We start from the raw sequence: 19,085 nt of genomic DNA on the forward strand, positions 1-19,085 counted from the left end.
TACCCCAAAATAAATAAAAATACAAAAAAATAAATTTTTTAAAAAATACTAATGAACTAAATGTATCAACTACAACCTAGAGACTGTCAGTAGATCAAACCATGTCCATGATTGTAAGCAATGGAATGGAGAAAGTACTAATTAAAAAGATGGGGGGGGGGGGTTAATATTTATTTCAGGAAGGAACAAACTTCCAAGCCAGAGAAATTAATAGGGACAAAAAATGAGCATTATATAAAGATAAAGGGGCTGATTCTTTAGGGAAACATACCAGTCCTTAATATGAAATTGCCTGACCAGTGTTAAAAGTAAACTGATGTAACTATATACTGTTGTATGCTTTACATTGGTTTGGTCTAGCTCTCCCCCTGCCAGGAAAATTGGTTTAGTCCTGCTAGTTTCATGGCCCGCTTGTCCCCGCCCCAAAGAACCCCGACAGAGTTCGAGACTTTTTGGCGCCGCCATGTGAGAAGGATGCAGGAGAGTTCTGTTTGGTATTGGTTTGGGTTAGTTTATGAATCGTTGTTCGTGAATAAAGAAATACAGCTTCCCGGCCCAGCCGCGTGTCTCTGGTCGTCTCTGTTACCTGCCCGTGAAGCCAGCCCAGTTAAAACAATATACAACAACAACAACAACAAAAATCACAGTTGAAGACTTTAGCACTTTAAGAAATGAGCAAATTCAAGAGTTAAGAAAATAAGTAAGAATGCAGTTAAAGCCAAAAGCACTTTCAAGGGGTCAGAAAAGTGATTTCAATGGCTAGAGTACATGCCTACCATGCCCTACATTTAATCCTTGGCATTGTATAAAATGGAGCAATACTGTTGTCTCTCTCAATCTTTCTCCCATTAAATAAATAAAAGCACTATCAATATGGGTTGTTAAAAACAATACCATTGATCAGCTGAATATAACTGTCATCTATAGACTACATATACTTCTCTAACAAATAATCACCATTAGAGATTCCACATTCTGGGTCATACAGTACTTTTTTTTTTTTTTAAAGAACAGAAACCACAGGATGTCTGCTCTGATTATAATGGAAACTATTAGAAAATAATAACAGAAAAATATGCAGGGGGAAACAATACAATTCTGATTAGCATTTGGGTCAAAGAAATCTAGGAGAAGCTAAAAAAAAATCTCAAATTTAATAAAAATGAAATACAACTGATCAAATATTCTGGGATGTAGCAGAAGCAGTGTTTCGAAATAAATTTGTAAGATTACAGGCACAAAACACAGAAAAAAGCAAAACCTAGTATGGGGTGGGGTGGTGGCTCACACAATAGAGTGCACACATATATGACCATGCATGTGAGCTGGGTTCAAGCCCAGGTCCCTACCTGAAGGGTAAGTTTCACAAGCGGTAGAGCATTGCTGCAGTTGTCTCTCCTTCTCTCTCAGTCTCCCTATCACCCACCTATGAGGAATAATGGAAAAACAAACAAAAAGGGCAGCCAAGAGTGGAGTCATCATCATGCAGGTATCATTCAGAGCCTCAGCAATAACACTGGTAGCCAAAAATTAATAAAGTTACCACTCTAGAAAAAGAATAAAGCGATATAAAACAAAATAACTGAAATACTAGTCTGTACAAAATCAGTGAAACAAAAACAGAAAGTAGAGGAAAATACGATGAAACCAAAAACTAGTTCTTTGAAGAAAAAAAAAAAAACAGTAAAATCAGCAGCTTCTAATAATACTAAGAAAGAAGAGGGCATAAATTACTAATACTGGAAATAAAAAAGATATCATTGCAGACCACAAGACATTAGAAGTATAATAAACAAATACCACATACAATGCTGTGGTCACAAATTATACAGCCTAGATGAAATGAACTGATTTATTGAAAGACAACCTACCAAAATTCATACATGAAGAAGTTGACAATCTAAAAAGGTCTGTTATTTACTAAACAATTTAAATCAATAATTAGTGAACTTTCAAATTAAAAAGCACCAGACCAGACTGATTCATGTGTGAATTATATTGAATACCTATGGGAAAAATATGCCAGTTGTCTACAATCTTTTCCATAAGATAGAAGCAGAGGAAATACTTTTAGACTCATCCTTGAAGTGAGGATCAATATGTTAACATCCAGTAACCACACCAGATATGAACCTTTTTACAAAAAAATAACCAGTGTCCTTCATAAATATAGGTGAAAAAAAGAATTATATACTACAACTAAGTGGGATTTATCCCAGGTATGTATGGCTGTTATACTTTTGAAATCAGTAAGTCTGCGACAAGTTTAAAAAATATGTATGATCTTATCAATACAGAAAACACATATGACAAAATTTAATACCCACTAATAATAAAAAGAAAAATCAGAAAACACAAATAGAAACTTCAACTTGATAAAGACTTAGAGAAACCTTCAGTTAACATTATATTTAATGGCAAGAAACTAGAATGTCAGGAACTAGACAAGGGGCAAGCCATTCCTTTTAACCCTCATATTCAAAGTCATAGTTCATGGAATAAAATAAGAAAGAAAAAGAGTATACAGACTGAGGAGGAGGAGGAAATAACTGTCCTTATTCACAGAAGACATGATGTATCTTTGTAAAAATTCTAAAGTAATCAACAAAGAAACTTCTGAAATTAATAAGCAGTTACAACAATGTTACAGGATGTAAGATTAACATACAAAAATTAATCACTTTGCAATATACCAAAGAGTACAGTTAAAACAAAAATGCAAATATATATATTTGTGCTACCAATTTTAAATATATTAAGTATAAATGTAACAAAATTTTATAAACCTACATTAAGAAAACTAAAAGACCAACAGGTAAAGCATGAAGCACTCAGTCCAATTTCCATTCCTACATGTAGCATTATGGACCTTAATATGGGAACTCCATGATTTCATGGAGTGGTGCCCTGGTGCAACTCCTCATTCAGCCCCCCGGGGGGGGGGGGAGAGGGAAGGAGGGAGGGAGGGAGACAGAGACAGAGGGAGAGAAAGAGAGAAAGGAGAAGAGAAGTAGAGGAGTAGCAGTAGTAGCAGCAACAATAAAGTTGGCTGTAGAGGCTACTCAGTGAGTCACCCATGTGCAAGATTCTGACAGCACATGAAAAGATTACTTTTTAAAAATATTTATTTTCCCTTTTGTTGCCCTTTTTTATTGTTGTAGTTATTGTTATTGATGTCATCATTGTTGGATAGAACAGAGAGAGATGGAGAGAGATGGGGAAGACAGAGGGCGGGAAGAGAAAGACAGACACCTGCAGACCTGCTTCACTGCTTGTGAAAGATAGACCCCCCTGAAGGTGGGGAGCTGGGGGCTAAAACCTGGATCCTTACACGGGACCTTTTGCATGAAAAAATTACTTTTAACAACAATGATGAAAAAAGAAAATGGAGAACTAAATTGAGGTACTCCATGTTTATGGAGAGGAAGACTAAGCATTGTCAAGACATCAGTTCTTTCCAACTCAATCTATACATTCAGTGTAAACACACACACACACACAAACACACTAACAGGTCATTTTCTAGAAATCAAATGGATTCTAAATTCTAGGAGGGGAAGAAAAAGATCCAGAACAACCAACACAACAGCAAAATGGAACAAATGGGGATTATCACACATGAGATTCGCAAGTCCCAGGTTCAATCACCAGTATAACCATAAATCAGACCTAACCAATGCTCTGGAATGAAGGAATGAGGAATGAAGTAATGAAGGACAGAAGGGAAGGGGACAACAGGGGAAGGGAGGGGAGAAAGTAAAAAGAAAGGAAGAAAAAGAGGGGGAGGAAGGAAAGAAGGGAGGGAAGGAAGAAAGGAAGGAGAGAGGGTGGGGAACATGGGGGCAGTAGAAGAAAAAGAACAAAGTTGGAAGGCTGGCACTACCTGAAGTCAAGACTTCCTAAAGCAGCTATACAGCTATAATTACAAAGTATGTAGTACCGGCAAAAAAAAGAAAAAAAAAGAGAGAGCCCAGACAAACGGAACCCACTGATCCTATCTCAATGAGTAATTTTTTTTGCTAAGTAGTGTTTGAACATACAAATATCCAAATTAAAAAAGAAAAATCCAGGCACAGATTTTTACATACTTAATTAAAATTAATTAAAAATACTGATAGATCATAAACCTACATGTAAGGTGTAACACAATAAAACTCCTAGAAAACAGCACAGGAGAACATCTATATAAGCTTGGGTATTATACCTTTTTAGACACGACCAAAGGCTCTGTCTAGTAGAGCACTAACTTCCATGTCTGAGACCCAGAGGCATCACCTCAGCACCAACAAATGCCAAAGCTGGTTCTCTTTCTTATTCTCTTCACTCATTCATTCTCTCTATCATAATCTACAAAACAAAGTCACCTGCCATGTAATGGAAACAAATGACCCTACATATACCAATCTGTGTATGCACACAAATACACAGATGTGATATATATATATATGCAGCTGAGCCTAAACATTAGAATTTGGACTGTATACGTCCATGTATATAGATTTGTCCTCCTCAGCCTATCAATGTGAAGCCGAGAAAAGCTTTTATGATGACCTACTTGGTAATTTCTTTTTAAGATTCTTTCTAGGGATTCAACCTGGGACCTCACACATAAGGCTTTCATTAATAGTGTTTACTTTTAATATGAACACATACAAAAAGCATAGTATATATAAAATAATTGCATGGTATAATGCATATAACATAGAAAGTGTCAGTCAACTATGCTGTTGGCAAGAGTTCCTGCCAGCAGTAGGTTATCAGTAAAGTTTTTATAGGATAAAAAAATTACAGGCTTGTGTGAGCCCTTTTTGTTCCAGGATCTGATAGAGAGTAATATATAAACAGATTTTTAAAATTTTTTTATATTTATTTTCCCTTTTGTTGCTCTTGTTGTTTTTATTGTTGTTGTAGTTACTATTGTTGTTATTGATGCCATCGTTGTTAAGACAGAGAGAAATGGAGAGGGGAGGAGAAGACAGAGGGAGAGAGAAAGACACCTGCAGACCTGCTTCACCACCTGTGCATCAACTCCCCTGGTGGGGAGCCGGGGGCTTGAACTGGGATCCTTACACTGGTCCTTACACTTTGCACCACGTGTGCTTAATCTGCTGCGCTACTGCCCAACTCCCATAAACATAGATTTTTAAGTGGCAACATAACCCAAAAGCTAGTGGTTAATTATAGGGAACAAGGCAGAGCAACCAAGAGATAACAATAAAGCCAAAATGAAATACCAACCATGTATTAATTTTGTGGTTTAACAAATATAATGAACTATTCAAGCAATTAAAACAATAGAAATTTGGTTATATATTTCTAATATGTTTCATAAATATAATCCTAACGTTATATCCTAAAAATGCAAATTAATCAAACTGCTATCCTGAATCAGTAATACGACTGTTAATTATTATTCTGTAACAGTTACACATAAGGGAGTAAAAATGAATAATATAACCAGGGACCAAGCTCTTCAACATGATGCAGTGATTCAATTATACAATGAAGGAATTAAGTGCTACAATTCTTAATCTAAATATGAGCTCATGTTTATGCTATTAAAGATACAATAAATTTCTTAAGTGTGCCCAATGCAAGTACAAAAACCATGAATAATCTAGTAGTAATAAGCTTCCCAGAGTGATTATGAAATACCATCTCCCAATAAAGGAAGCAGGGATGAAAGTAGGTAGCTAACTTCAGTTACAGGGCATATAACTGGGAACCTATTACCTCTAAAAAAAAAATTTTTTTAAAGCTGCCAAAATTACTGAGACAGCCAAATAGGCAAAGGATATAACTAGACTTCATCAAATTTAAAATATATTTTGAAAGACACCACAAAGAAAAATCAACAGGCAAGTCACACACTGGGAATATATCTTTGTAATACATACATGTGCGCCAGACATTCTATATTATCTCTCATGTAAGAACTACAAATTTATAATGCCAAATTTATCACTATAAGTATAAACAGATATTTCCCAAAGACATGCTAAAAAATATGAAACAACCGTTTAGAAAATACGACACGCCTGAGAAAAATTATTAGTAGATAAAGAAAACTTCATGCTAAGAAATTAGTTTTTAATTCAAAATATCAGAATATCAAACATCAAAATAATCAGGTAAACATTAAAGTAGAAAAAAAGACTGTTATGTCCAAAGTTAAAACAGGTAGCAACATACCAGATACCTGAAATGAACTGGAAGTTGGATAGTCAATTTGATATTTAGCTATGGACTGAGAAAGGACTATTTATATAGTAATCACCTTAATCAGGTCCAAGATAGATATAAGGCTAAATACTCAGACAAAATCCTCTACTTGAAGGTAAGTAGTCAGTTTGGGGTGGGACAAAAAAACAGGAGAAACAATACTGACCATTTAATAAATACTGGACAATGAAAAGGAAACACTATTCTAAAGTCTTAAAAGTAATTCTTTAAAAAATAAAAAAACTGCAGGTGGTCTGGGAGGTGGCGCAGTGAATAAAGCATCGGACTCTCAAGCATGAGGTCCTGAGTTCAATCCCTGGCAGCACATGTACCAGAGTGATGTGTGGCTCTTTCTCTCTCCTCCTATGTTTCTCATTAATAAATAAATAAATAAATAAATAAATAAATAAATAAATAAATAAATCTTTTTTTAAAAGTATCAGACCTATAACCCACACAGTCAACGACTGCCACCTCTCCAGATTCAAAGGAGGTCTCGAAACTTTACATCAGGCTCAACCTGACGCTGTTGACTGGCTATGGAAGAAGGGCAAATGCTAGAAGAAGGAGAACAATTAAGTTTCTCTACATGTGAAACATATCTATGTACCTCACAGCATCATTAAAATGAAGTTTTAAGTACATGAAATACTTGAGGGAGATGGTATGCAGTTTAACAAAACGAGCATCAAAGTATTACTTTTATATCCTTGCCTCTTCCACTCTTCTCTTGTGGTTATTTGATGACCAGACAGATTTTTTTTTTTTTTTTTACAATGGAAATGGGATGTAATAAAAAGAAAGGCTAGGACACAAGCTATGCTATTTGACCCGAAATTTATAACATCAAGAGAATCTGTTAGGAAATAATTTGGAATGATCTATAGAAAAAGAGAGAGAATTCAAAAAGATAGGAAGCAAACTCTGGTAGAAAAGGCAAAATCTGGGGGTCAGGCGATATCGTAGTGGGTTAAGCGCACATGGCGCAAAGCACAAAGACTGGTGTATGGATCCCGATTCCAGCCCCCAGCTCCCTACCTGCAGGAGGGTTGCTTCACAGGTGGTGAAGCAGTTCTTCAGGTGTCTTTCTCTTCCCCCTATCTGTTTTACCATCCTCTCTCCATTTCTCTCTGTCCTATCCAACAACGACATTAATAATTAACAGCAACCACAATGACGATAAAACAAGGGCATCAAAAAAGGGAAAAAATAGCCCCAGGAGCAGTGGATTCATGGTGCAGGCACTGAGCCCTAGCGATAACCCTGGAGGCAAAAAAAAAAAAAAAAAAAGGCAAAGCTTTGAAATTCACTTTCAATTTATTCAAATTGAATTTATTCTTTTGTAATTCTCCACTTCAAAAAAAATTACTGTTTTCGTAGTTTTATTTCTGTTTCCTTCTGCATTATTTGTTGCAGATAACACTAATTTATCATTAGTAAAATTTCTTCTTAGGTTAACTGAAAATGCATAAATAACTGGCAGCAACCTTGTGACCAAATGCTGCCTGGGTTTTAAAATCATCTTGATTTTATTCTGTAACATTTCTTGAGAATAACTGGGCACTGTTTGTATTATTTCATGTATTTGCTTTCTGTAAACTGGAATGAGGTGTTTCAGTTTCTGTTGTATGCAAAGAGCAACATTAAAAATTTCTTTTTGAACTTATTTTTTTTTTTAATTTTTTTTATATTAGCTTTATTTATTTATTGAATAAAGACAGCCAGAAATTGAGAGGGGAGGGTAAGATAGAGAGGGAGAGAGACAGAGAAACACCTGCAGCCCTGCTTCACCACTCATGAAGCTTTCCCCCTGCAGGTGGGGACCAGGGGCTCGAACCTGGGTCCTTTTGCACTGTAATATGTGCGCTCAACCAGGTGCGCCACCACCTGGCCCCCTTTTTGAACTTATTTTTAAATGCACTTCATGCCACTGAATTGTACATTTTAAATTATATATTCATTTACCAGATTACATATGCATAAAGTACATAGAATAATTATTCCATCTAAAGAGTTTTCAATTGGCTGAACATTAACATGTAATTTATTACTTCACTAGAAGTAATAAATGTTTTTAAAGATACATGTGCAAGAAAAGGCACAAATTCTCTTCTTTCCATCTTAGTTAATGGCATGGAAAGCTTGAAGTTTGGTTTATTATCCCTCCCCTATTCATCAAATCCTACTGACTACCTACCTCAAGTAAGTCTCCTATGTTCAATTCAATTCTACATTTAGTTCAGTCCACCTAGATCAAACCTTTCCACATTAGTAACATGAGATATTTAATGTTTTCTTCTTGAAAGAATAGAGCACCACCCCACCATTATGTGGTCCTATTTTGGTTTTATCCTTGTTGCTAGATGATGCCAGGAACTGAACCCATGGTGACATATTGTGAGGCACTTACTTTACCGCTGAGTCAACTCTTCAGTCTTATCTTTTTGTCATATCAATTCTTTGAAATTCAGTGTATACACAGTGCACGTAAGCATTACATACAGCACATCTCAATTTACAGTAGCTACAATTTGAGAGTTCATTGCACAGATCAGGGAAGAGAGACCACCAGGTATTTTCAAAACTGGCTATCCACCAGAGTTGCTGTGTACTCATTCAGTAAGTGAACACAGTAGGTTTCAAGGTTTGGATGTAACTTGGGGGACAAGGTATTTATCTCTTGGCATACAAACCTCTCTTGCCCTACCCTGACGTGGACACATTAAACTATTCAAGGGACTGGGTAATGGTGTACTCTGTTGAGCACAGATGTTGCAGTGTGTGAGGACCTGGGTTCAAGGCCCTGGTCTTCAGCTGTAGGAGGGAAGTTTCATGATTACTGAAGCATTGCTGTAGGTTTCTCTTCTCCACACCCCCATCTTCACTTCTCTTCTCAATTTCTCTCTGTCCTATCTAATTAAAAATAGAAAAGAGAGGAGAGGGGAAAATGGATAGTAGAAATAGTAGATTTGTCATGCAGGCATCAAGCCCCAGCAATAAACCTAGTGACAACAAAAATTAAAAAAAAAAAAAAATTAAGAGACTATTCATGTTTTCCTAACCACTTCTTCAGCTCTTCTCACATCTACATATTGTAATTCCTATGCTCTAAGCACACACTTTCAAAACACAGGAGTTCTTTAAAACTATTAGAACTGTTATTTTTTTCTTTTCTAGACTCATCTTCCTTCCTTCATCTCACTGACACCCACACCACCAAGTACAATGGTAACTTTGCTACTGCAACATAGTCTCTGTCTCCCCAGCCCTGTATTGATTCTGTCCACTGTGCACTATGCTCCTAACTCTCTGGCAGTCTACATGCTCTATGTATAGAACTATTTATGGATACATTTCCCTTTAAGGTCTTAGATTACAAACCACATAACCCAGATATACACAAATTGAGATAAGTAGCAAACAAGGGTTTAAATTCAGTCAGTTTACAGAAAATCACATACATCTTTTTAGGCCATACCTAAATGAAGTCTAATTTTCCCATAGAAATTCAATTCACCAAGATCATAGTCATGTTGCAGAGAAAAAATATATGTTGCCAGAGAAAAATTATCAACACCTGTCACCCTGCTAGATCAACTATTCAAAAAGTATTAGTATCCTAGTATTCTACTTTGTTGGTTTGTTTGGTTGCTTGCTTGTTTTCCCCCAGAGAGAAAACTAAGACAGAAAGCCAGACAGAGAGAAATCTGAGTTGTGCACATGGCAAAGCAGCAAGTAAGCTATTTCGTCAGCCTGCTAAAAGTTCTAAGTTTGAACTGTGAATTCCCCAAAACTTGACCACACTTGAATCAAGTGACTCCTATCCATCAGGTACACATTAAATTCAATGACTCTAAAAGCCTTCTCATTTATGGAAGAAGCTAATTCCTTAACAAAATATCATCTCTCCTAAAGATCTAAATATAACAGTTATGGCTCTAAGATTATATAGTTTTTAATTTTTATTTATGTATCTTTATTGTCACCAGGGTTACTGCTAGGGCTCCAGGCTGGCACTAGCAATCCAGTACTCCTATGGCCACTTTTCTTTTGATAGGATAGACAGAAATTAAGAGCAGAGGGGAAGATAGAAAGGAAGAGACAATGAGAACATCTGAAGATTTCACTACTTATGAAGCTTTTCCAACCCACTGCAGGTGAGGAGTGGGGGACTGAACTGGATCCTTATGCAAAGTAATGTGTGCACTCAACTGGGTGCACTACTGCCTGGCTCCGGCTCCCAGATTCTTTGAGGATAACAAGCATAAGTCATTAAGACCCTGAATTAGACAATGGCTAGAACTAAAGCATAAATATCAACAAAAAATGACAAATTTGATTTTACCAAGTTAAAAACATTTGAGGTTTAAAGGACACTATCAAGAACTTATAAAAGTCAACCCACAGATAATGTTGCAGATTATATACAAGACTATATCCAACTATATAAAGAATTACTATAGATTAACAATAACAAATGGAGGGGGAGTAGATAGCATAATGGTTATGAAAAGAGACTCATGTCTGAGGCTCCAAAGTTCCATGTTCAATCCCCCACACCACTATAAGCCAGAGGTGAGCAGTGTCTGGTTTAAAACAAAAACGGGAAAAAAAAACCACCTGTACTGATGTAACAACAATCGCCTTATAAATCATTATTTCACCAATAAGGTAATTAAAAAAAGAAAAACTGGGCAAAGGATCTGAATTAACACCTCTCTAAAGAAGATATACAAATGGCCAATAGCAGATGAGGGGGTGTGCACCATCAGTAGCCATCAGGAAAATGTATATCAAAGCTATAGTGAGATTACCACTTCATACCCACTAGGATAACTGTAGTTATTAATGTAAAAAAATGTAAAATTAATGCAGTTAAAAAATGTAGTTCTTACATTAATTACATTACATTTTACATTAATGTAGTTAATGTAAAATTAATGTAGTTTAAAAAGTGATAGACAATGTTGACAAAAATGTGAAGAACGAAAACCTCATACACTACTCTATCAAGAATGTAAATCAGTACGGTTGCATAGTTAAACACTCTAGTAGTTTCTCAAATGTTAAACAATAGTTCATATATGGTTCAGCAATTCCACTTCCCCAGATAGAAATTAAAGAGATAAATATATGCTCACACAAAAACTTGTAAATGAATGCTCATAGCAGCAATATTCTTAAGACTCAAATAGTAAAAACATTCTAAATGTTCATCAGTGATGAATGGATAAACAAAATGTGTTATCAATACACCAGAATATTACTTAGTAAAAACATGAACTAAAATACAGATATGGTCCATCTTTCATGAACCTTGGTAACTATGCTAACTGAAAGATGCTAGGAACAAAACACTGCAAATTGTATGACTCTGTTTACATAAAGTATCAAGAACAGGCAAGTTTGCAGTGACAATAAGTGAAATAAAGGTCACCTATAGTTGGTAGTCACTTAGGGTGACAGGAAGATGACTGTTAAAAGGTTCTCGGAGGTTCTAGGTTTGATCCCCAGCACTAAGCCAGAGTTGAGCAGTGCTGGTAGGTATGTGTTTCCCTCTGTATCTCACAATAAATAAAATTTAATAAAAGAGTAGAAGGTATGAGGCTTTTAATGGCTGCATGACTACAAATGTGTAAGAAGGATAGGAAGGAAAGGGGGGAAGGGAGGGAAGGAAGGAAAAAAAGGAAGGAAGGAAGGAAGGAAGGAAGGAAGGAAGGAGAAAAAGAGAGGAATGAAGGACAGTGTATAATGAGGAAATTATATGGTGTTTCAATCTACTAAAAAATATACAAACAAGAGCATGATACATTTCTTGAAAAAGAAATCATCTTTGCGAAATATTTCCATGCCTGGCAAATACCTATTTTCTTTTATTCAGTAAACGGCATTGTAAGTGTTGGCTCTTTTGGCTTCACTGTCAGGAAAGGTACCACTAAATTTTGTTGTCGCAAGTACTTTGCTTTACCTACCCATTTTCTACTTCAGTTCTGTCACCATCATAACTGACGTTCATCATGTTAACTTAAACACTCTACTATAATTTATATCTTTAAAAAGGGCCTAATATGAGCAAGTTAAATCCTAAAAACTCAAGGATATATTTATATACTCTGAATGCTCACCAAAGTTCAGAAACCACATCAATCCACCTTGAGGATGACCAAATAATTTTCTCCCATTTAACTTGCAACAAGAACTATAACAGGATTTTGAACTTTTCTAGAAGACTTTTCATATCCATACTAGTTATTATAAAGCAGTACATTTATCATATACTTAGCACACACCATAGTATTTAAATATCACTACTGAAATTTGACTTTGTTTTGGGAAATTCATTCATACCCTAACAGGGGAGGATGACTCCTCTGCATTTCGTTTCTGGGACTCAGTGTCCACATCTTGACGTTTGTTCTTCATTCGTTCTCTAAGGTCCCCAGTAGGTCTTTCTGGTGACCTTTGAACCAAAAAACAAAATAAAAAACAAAACAAAAAATCTGTATTTATGTAACATTTTGTAAGACTATAGCTACGAAAATAAGCTCACAAGTCTCAACTTTTTTCTAATTGTCCATGGCTTCTAAAGTTCAGAAAATAAATTGTTTAAATGTTAATATTTCAACACAAGCACCACAATTTTTCTACCAGTAACAGTCAAAATGTATACATTAAAATTCCACGGGGTGGCAGGCGCTAGCAATATGAATAATAGTGAGAAAAAGCAATTTGCAACTAACAACTTAATTTCCTACTGAACACATAAAAATATTTATATTTAAAATAAAAGTAGGAAGACAGTTTTAAATCACACCATTGTAAAATAAATCTAGAAGCAATAGTATTATCTTTTACACATAAAATGTACATATATATTCTCATCAACCACTGAGAAAATATTTTATGCATCTTAAAAATCAAAGTAAAGTGTCTTTCTGGTATCCAAATAAACTTGAAGCTATTTGAGAATAGAAAATAGTTAAAAATGATTCAAGCAAAATACTGTATATAAACACAGTGATTTTTATTCTGCTGTGGACCTTTTAAATTAAGAAAAAATATAAATATGTATACTCAGCACTGGTATGGCTTCATAATTTATACAGCAATTTTGACAAATGGAAGTTCAATTATTTTCACACCAATATTATATGAGAAAAAGTAGAGATGGAGTATACACTGCCTTAAAAAAATATTCTTAGAACACCTTTGGGGGGAGGCAGTAAAAGTTAAAGGTGAGTATGTTTATGTTTGGCCACCAAAAATCACTATATATATTCTTTTAAAGATATAAATAAACCACATAGATAAGATATTAACATCTATTTTTAAGCAATAGTGACTCAAAAAAAATCAATCACTAATACACACCAAGAAATAATTTATTAATTCACTTTAATGTATCTATAGACCTACATTAAGCATTTTAACCATAAAACTAAACTTATTAAGAAGCAGTACCTTTTTAAATGGTTTGTGTTAATTATGATATGCATGTAAATCTTACATGCATTAGCTTCCTTTAAGCAAGTTTAATATGAACTTATTTCTAATTGAAATAACACTTTTCTTTGCACCTTTGAATTGAATTATATATTTTTTCCTTATCAAAGGAAAAATACACAAATACAAAACTTATCAGATGGGAAGATATGCAAAAGATAGCAACATTATAACAAAAATCTTTTATTCCAAGTCTAATGACTTTTTTCATTTTAGATACGTTTCTATACCATTTTCCTTAAAACTCTTGTATAAAATTGAGTCAGTCAGTATATTTCAAAAATGAATTAAAGCATTATTAGAAGTGGTAATAATATAAGCAAAACATTCAAATTACTGAGAGTTCCTTAGATGTCTCCATAGACCATTAAACATATATTCGAACAATTTCCTACACAAGCAGAAGGGACAAATGACAATCTAAATACATATAAAGCAGAGCATTTGTCATCACGAGTAAATTAAAACGCACATTGTCTAAGTGAACACAGAGTCATCTAATGTTAATGAAGGGCTTGAATTTTAATTATCTGAAACTTCAAAATCTATATCCACACATACAAATTTGTTTAAACAATTCTTCAAATACTAATGTTTAGAACAATCTGGTGCTGTAGCCTAAGCAACCAGCACACCCAATTTTAGGACTAGGTACATGATTTGCTTATTAATTCAATTAAAAAGTTCTGTGATAGTCTATGTATTACAGCCTCTAACAAAATCACCCAGTGATTAACTGAAGGAAAACATAAAGTGACTATTAGAAAAGTTTAGTCTTGCCTTTACTGATGGCAAAATGATGTTAAAAGGTAATACTTTCATCCACGTTAAGTTCTTATCTTCACATTGATACACTTGATAAAGATTTGACAAATGCACTTTCACCTACAAAGTTTGCATTAGATTGTCTTTTGTCATTAAGATTTGAGTTGAAGGAAGGCTGTGAGATGGCACACCCAGAAGAGTTCACACTTTATATCACACATAAAGACCCAGGTTCCATCTCTCAGTGACTGCATGGGAGCACCATGTAAAGATGCTCCACAAGTGGTTTGATAGTGCTATAGCACTGCGGTGTCTCTCCACTCTCTTTGCCTCTTCCTATCTCTCTCCCTTTATCTAAATGAAGAGAAAGGGGGGAGAAAAGTCCACTGGAAGCATGGAATTGTGCAAGCATAAAAGCCTAGGAGAAAACCCTGGCAGGGAAAGAAAGGGAGTAACAAAAAATAAATAATTTAAAAAAAGATTTGCATTAAGAACACCATTTAAAAAACCTAAAATTATATTCTATTTTAATTCTAATACTTTAAGATCTGAAAAAAGTCTCTCCTCAGGAAGTTTCATGAGGTGAAGCAAATCTGTAGGTGTCTGTTTCCCTCTCTATCTCCTCCCCATTCCCTCTCAAATTCTCTGTCCTGTCAAATAAAAGACAGATTTAAAAAAAAAAAAAAGGAAAAAATAGCCACCAGGAGAGGTGGGTTCACAGTGCTGGCACCAAGCCCCAGCATGACAGCAATTAATACAATTAAAATTTTAAATAGATTTATTAATAAGTCTATGGGTTCTGCTATCCAAAGTAGCAATTTAAGACACAATAAGAGGTTAGGTTATAGGTTATTAAAAGATCTGTGAAATCAAGTAGAGTAAATAATTTCCAAGCAAATATCTTATTAATCTTCAAGTTAACAAAAAGACCTTTTGATATTTAACTACTGATGACTACCACTAACAGAAAATCTGACTAATTAAATACATGGTTGTGTTTCATATTTTTATACTAGATAAACTACAAAAGTCATCTTCTAATAGTATATGAACAATTCAAAGTTCTCCATTTACCTTCTATAACTGCTGCTATAACCTTTACCTCGGGGTGAAGGGCCATGTACGAATCTACATGTGTTTCCATAGAGGCAGTTGCCAGTCTTCAGCCAGTTACGGCACTGTGTCTAAGAGACAGATATTACTATGTAAATTTCATATTTATTTCTGAAAAATAGACTAGCGGGATATAATTAAAACACATACTACCAAAATTCCAGCTAGCCTGAGATACAATAGTCCCCAAATAAAAGAACCCATAAAACCTATAGCTTGTTTTTATAAATACATTTTAAAATTTTTACTAAACCAGGGTGGGGTTAGAGAGCATAATGGTTATGCAAAGAGACTCTTATGTCTGAGGCTCGAAAGTCCCAGGTTCAATCCCCTGCACCACCATAAGCCAGAGCTGAGCACTGCTCTGGAAAAAAGAAAAAACAGGAAAAAAAAAAAAAGATTGCTGAACCAACATTCCTTAAATACAAAATCTATTCACCTTTATGTATGAATCAGTATTTCAAGAACAGGGCTATGAAAGAATTCCTGTGACTGTACCACTAACAACTCACCTCTGCAGTACTGCCAGTGCTGGGTCCAAGCCTCTCAAATACACTGGGTCTTCGGGATGTGCTATCAGATATGGTCTTGGTATTTTCCACTGTGACCTTCCTTCTAATTTTTGACATTTTGTACTACTTTAACCAAAAAAGAGAGAGGCAACACTGTAAAATTCTTTAATTTTAAATAATAGAGCCCATAATTTATAAAGATAAAATTGTAGATAACACTAAAATTGTAAGGAATGTTCCTTGAGTGAAAAAAAGGCATCAAAGTCACAACAAAAGGCATCTTATCTTCTAGGACACATCTTATTAATGAATTTTTAACTTTGAAATCTGTTCACTATAACTGAATCTCTAAGGTACATTTAACCTCAGAAAACACATGGTAAAATGTTCATTTTCTAGGTTCCTTACTTTAAAAGTTAATGATTATGTTTTGAGGGAAAGTACTAGTATTCATTCTCACTGAACTGGTTAACTGAAAAAAAGAAAACAGTATCAAATATAGGAAAATAAAATCTGGTGAGTATTTTATTAATAGCGGAAAATGCTTTATACTTTAGTTGGTAACATTAGTCATGTTCCAAAAATCAGCATGGGAGAAAAGTAATTATTAAATAGTATGTGTGTCTTCCACATGTCAAATAACAGTTTAATCAAGGACATTTATTTTCCAATAACATAAGAAATCTCAGTTTTGACAAAAATGATTTTTTGAAAGAGCACAAACTAGAAAAGTAGAAAAGTTAAAGATGTGTCAATAACCTATACTATATTGACAAATGTCAGAGATATGAAAAAGTAATGAGCAGTTGATTCTATCAATATAAGTAACAAGACAAAATAGTAAAAAACATTTTACAAAAGTAAACAAAACATGAAAAACTAAGGTCAGGGGGTCAGGCGGTAATGCCATGGGTTAAGTGCACCTGGTGTGAAACACAAGGACTGGCTTAAGGAAAAACTAAGGTCAAAACAACAACAACAAAAAAAACTATTCAAAGTATGTAATCAGGTAATTCAACTGAAAATGAAAATATTAGATAATAAGTTAGAAAACAATATTGAATTCTAGACATAGAGTCAACTAGAACACAGTAGTATAGGAAGAGGATAAAAGAAAATACCTTAAAAAACTAAATCATATCACAATTCATACAATTTATATACTAGTTTTATTAATAATTTTATTAGATAGTAATTTTATTACTTACTATCCATAGGTTACTAGAGAACAATGGCAGCTAAAGAAGCAAAATTGGATTTGGCAGAAAACTGGTGTCTATGTCGCGAATGCTCTTTCAATTGTTTTCTAACTTTAAAGACATGCCGCTTAAAAGGAAGTTAACTGTATTAAAGTGGTACCAAGTCAAAACTAAAAAGAAAAATTATAACTAATGTTTGGTTCAGTTAGAAACTACTTTCAGGTTGTATTTTTTGTGTTTTCTTTGCTTATGTACTTTTTTAATTGAGGAAATGCCACATCTTCCTAATCCAAAGAACATTTGACAAATGAACCAAGTGGGAAATATAGAATGATAAAACACAGTAATTCCAAACTAGAGAATGTATAGCTCTTATTCTCAAACGTAAAATGCAAATGTAATAGCAACTGATGTTCACTGATTCAAAGAAGTTAGAAAGTAACTTAATATAATTTAAAATTATGGTGTGGAGTATCACATATATAAACAAGAATTTGCTGGAACATATAATCACTTAGGTACCAGTTGCTGTCAGAGTAAGAAATTATACAGCCATGCCCATATACTGAAGTATTATAAACTTTCATCTAACTTTTCTTGGGCTTATTCGCAGTGCACATATGAATTTACAGAGGAAAGTTGGTATAATTGCATATGCCCATTCCATTTACTCAACATAAAGAACTGATGTCAAGAAAAGAACATCTGAGAAGATTCTAGAAAACACCTTTAACTCAAAAATAACAAAATATATGCCTGAAAGCAGAAGTGCACTAGAGTTTGCAGTGAGTACCCCCCTAACACTTCCTCTCCACTATTCCAAGCTCTGGGTCCATGATTGCTCAACAATTTGTTTGGCTTCGTATGTTAACTCTCTTTTCAGTCACCAGGTTCCAGATGTCATCAGGATGCCGGCCAGGCTTCCCTAGACTGAAGACCCCACCAATGTGTCCTGGAGCTCAGCTTCCCCAGAGACACACCCTACTAGGGAGAGAGAGAGGCAGACTGGGAGTATGGACCGACCAGTCAATGCCCATGTTCAACGGGGAAGCAATTACAGAAGCCAGACCTTCTACCTTCTGCAACCCACAATGACCCTGGGTCCGTGCTCCCAGAGGGATAGAGAATGGGAAAGCTATCAGGGGAGGGGGTGGGAAATGGAGATTGGGTGGTGGGAATTGTATGGAATTGTACCCCTCCTACCCTATGGTTTTGTTAATTAATCCTTTCTTAAATAAAAAATAAAAAAATTAAAATTAAAAAATAACATTAAGTGGGACTCAGGAAGATGTAATGTCTAAAATACATAAAATTAAAACAAAAAATTTAAGTTTCATTGTACCTACTATAAAGATTAACAGAAAAGTGTGTATGTGATCTTCATTCACTAATTCTATTTTAAAATAAATTTCAAAAACTGACTGAGTGCTCAAAGTTCCTTGTTAACTATTACTAGTTATCTAGAACTTGGAAACAGACAATGTCACCCTGTATTGCCTCAAAAGTAGCCCTAACCTTACATACTTTTCTCCACTAGAAATGAAAATAATTCTGACCCACCAACCCAACTGGTTTCTCTCCATCACGTATCCACTCCGGCAGCCCCCCCTCAAAGAAAAAAATCATCACAGCAGTGTTTTCTACAGTTGAGGTAACAAGCCATTTATTATTGTACTTGCAACACTGGTCACAAATTATCTTCGTCCTTATTTTTCTGAGGGCTCCAGGCATTACCCTACTGCTTCCCTCATGATTCTAACCTGTACCTTGG

General features: G+C 34.8%; 1 protein-coding gene across 7 annotated transcripts in view; it reads right to left on the reverse strand.

Annotated features, from left to right (window-relative positions):
* ZC3H13 (zinc finger CCCH-type containing 13) overlaps nt 1-19,085 on the reverse strand; it is a 97,651-nt gene that overhangs the window by 74,383 nt on the left and 4,183 nt on the right. For 3 of the 7 annotated variants that reach the window (XM_060194822.1, XM_060194820.1, XM_060194824.1), the window contains exons 2-4: nt 16,116-16,241; nt 15,565-15,674; nt 12,571-12,682 (exon numbers count right to left, since the gene is read on the reverse strand). The exons of 2 other annotated variants lie outside the window; for them this stretch is intronic. In XM_060194822.1, the coding sequence (XP_060050805.1) occupies nt 12,571-12,682; nt 15,565-15,674; nt 16,116-16,232 (339 nt within the window). In that variant the 5' untranslated portion in view covers nt 16,233-16,241. Of the gene's footprint in view, nt 1-12,570; nt 12,683-15,564; nt 15,675-16,115; nt 16,242-19,085 lie in introns of those variants that run through there. 2 more of the 7 variants (XM_060194821.1, XM_060194826.1) reach the window with 2 other exon arrangements.

The sequence above is a fragment of the Erinaceus europaeus genome, chromosome 7 (assembly GCF_950295315.1).
Source record: "Erinaceus europaeus chromosome 7, mEriEur2.1, whole genome shotgun sequence".
Classification (NCBI taxonomy): Eukaryota; Metazoa; Chordata; class Mammalia; order Eulipotyphla; family Erinaceidae; genus Erinaceus; species Erinaceus europaeus.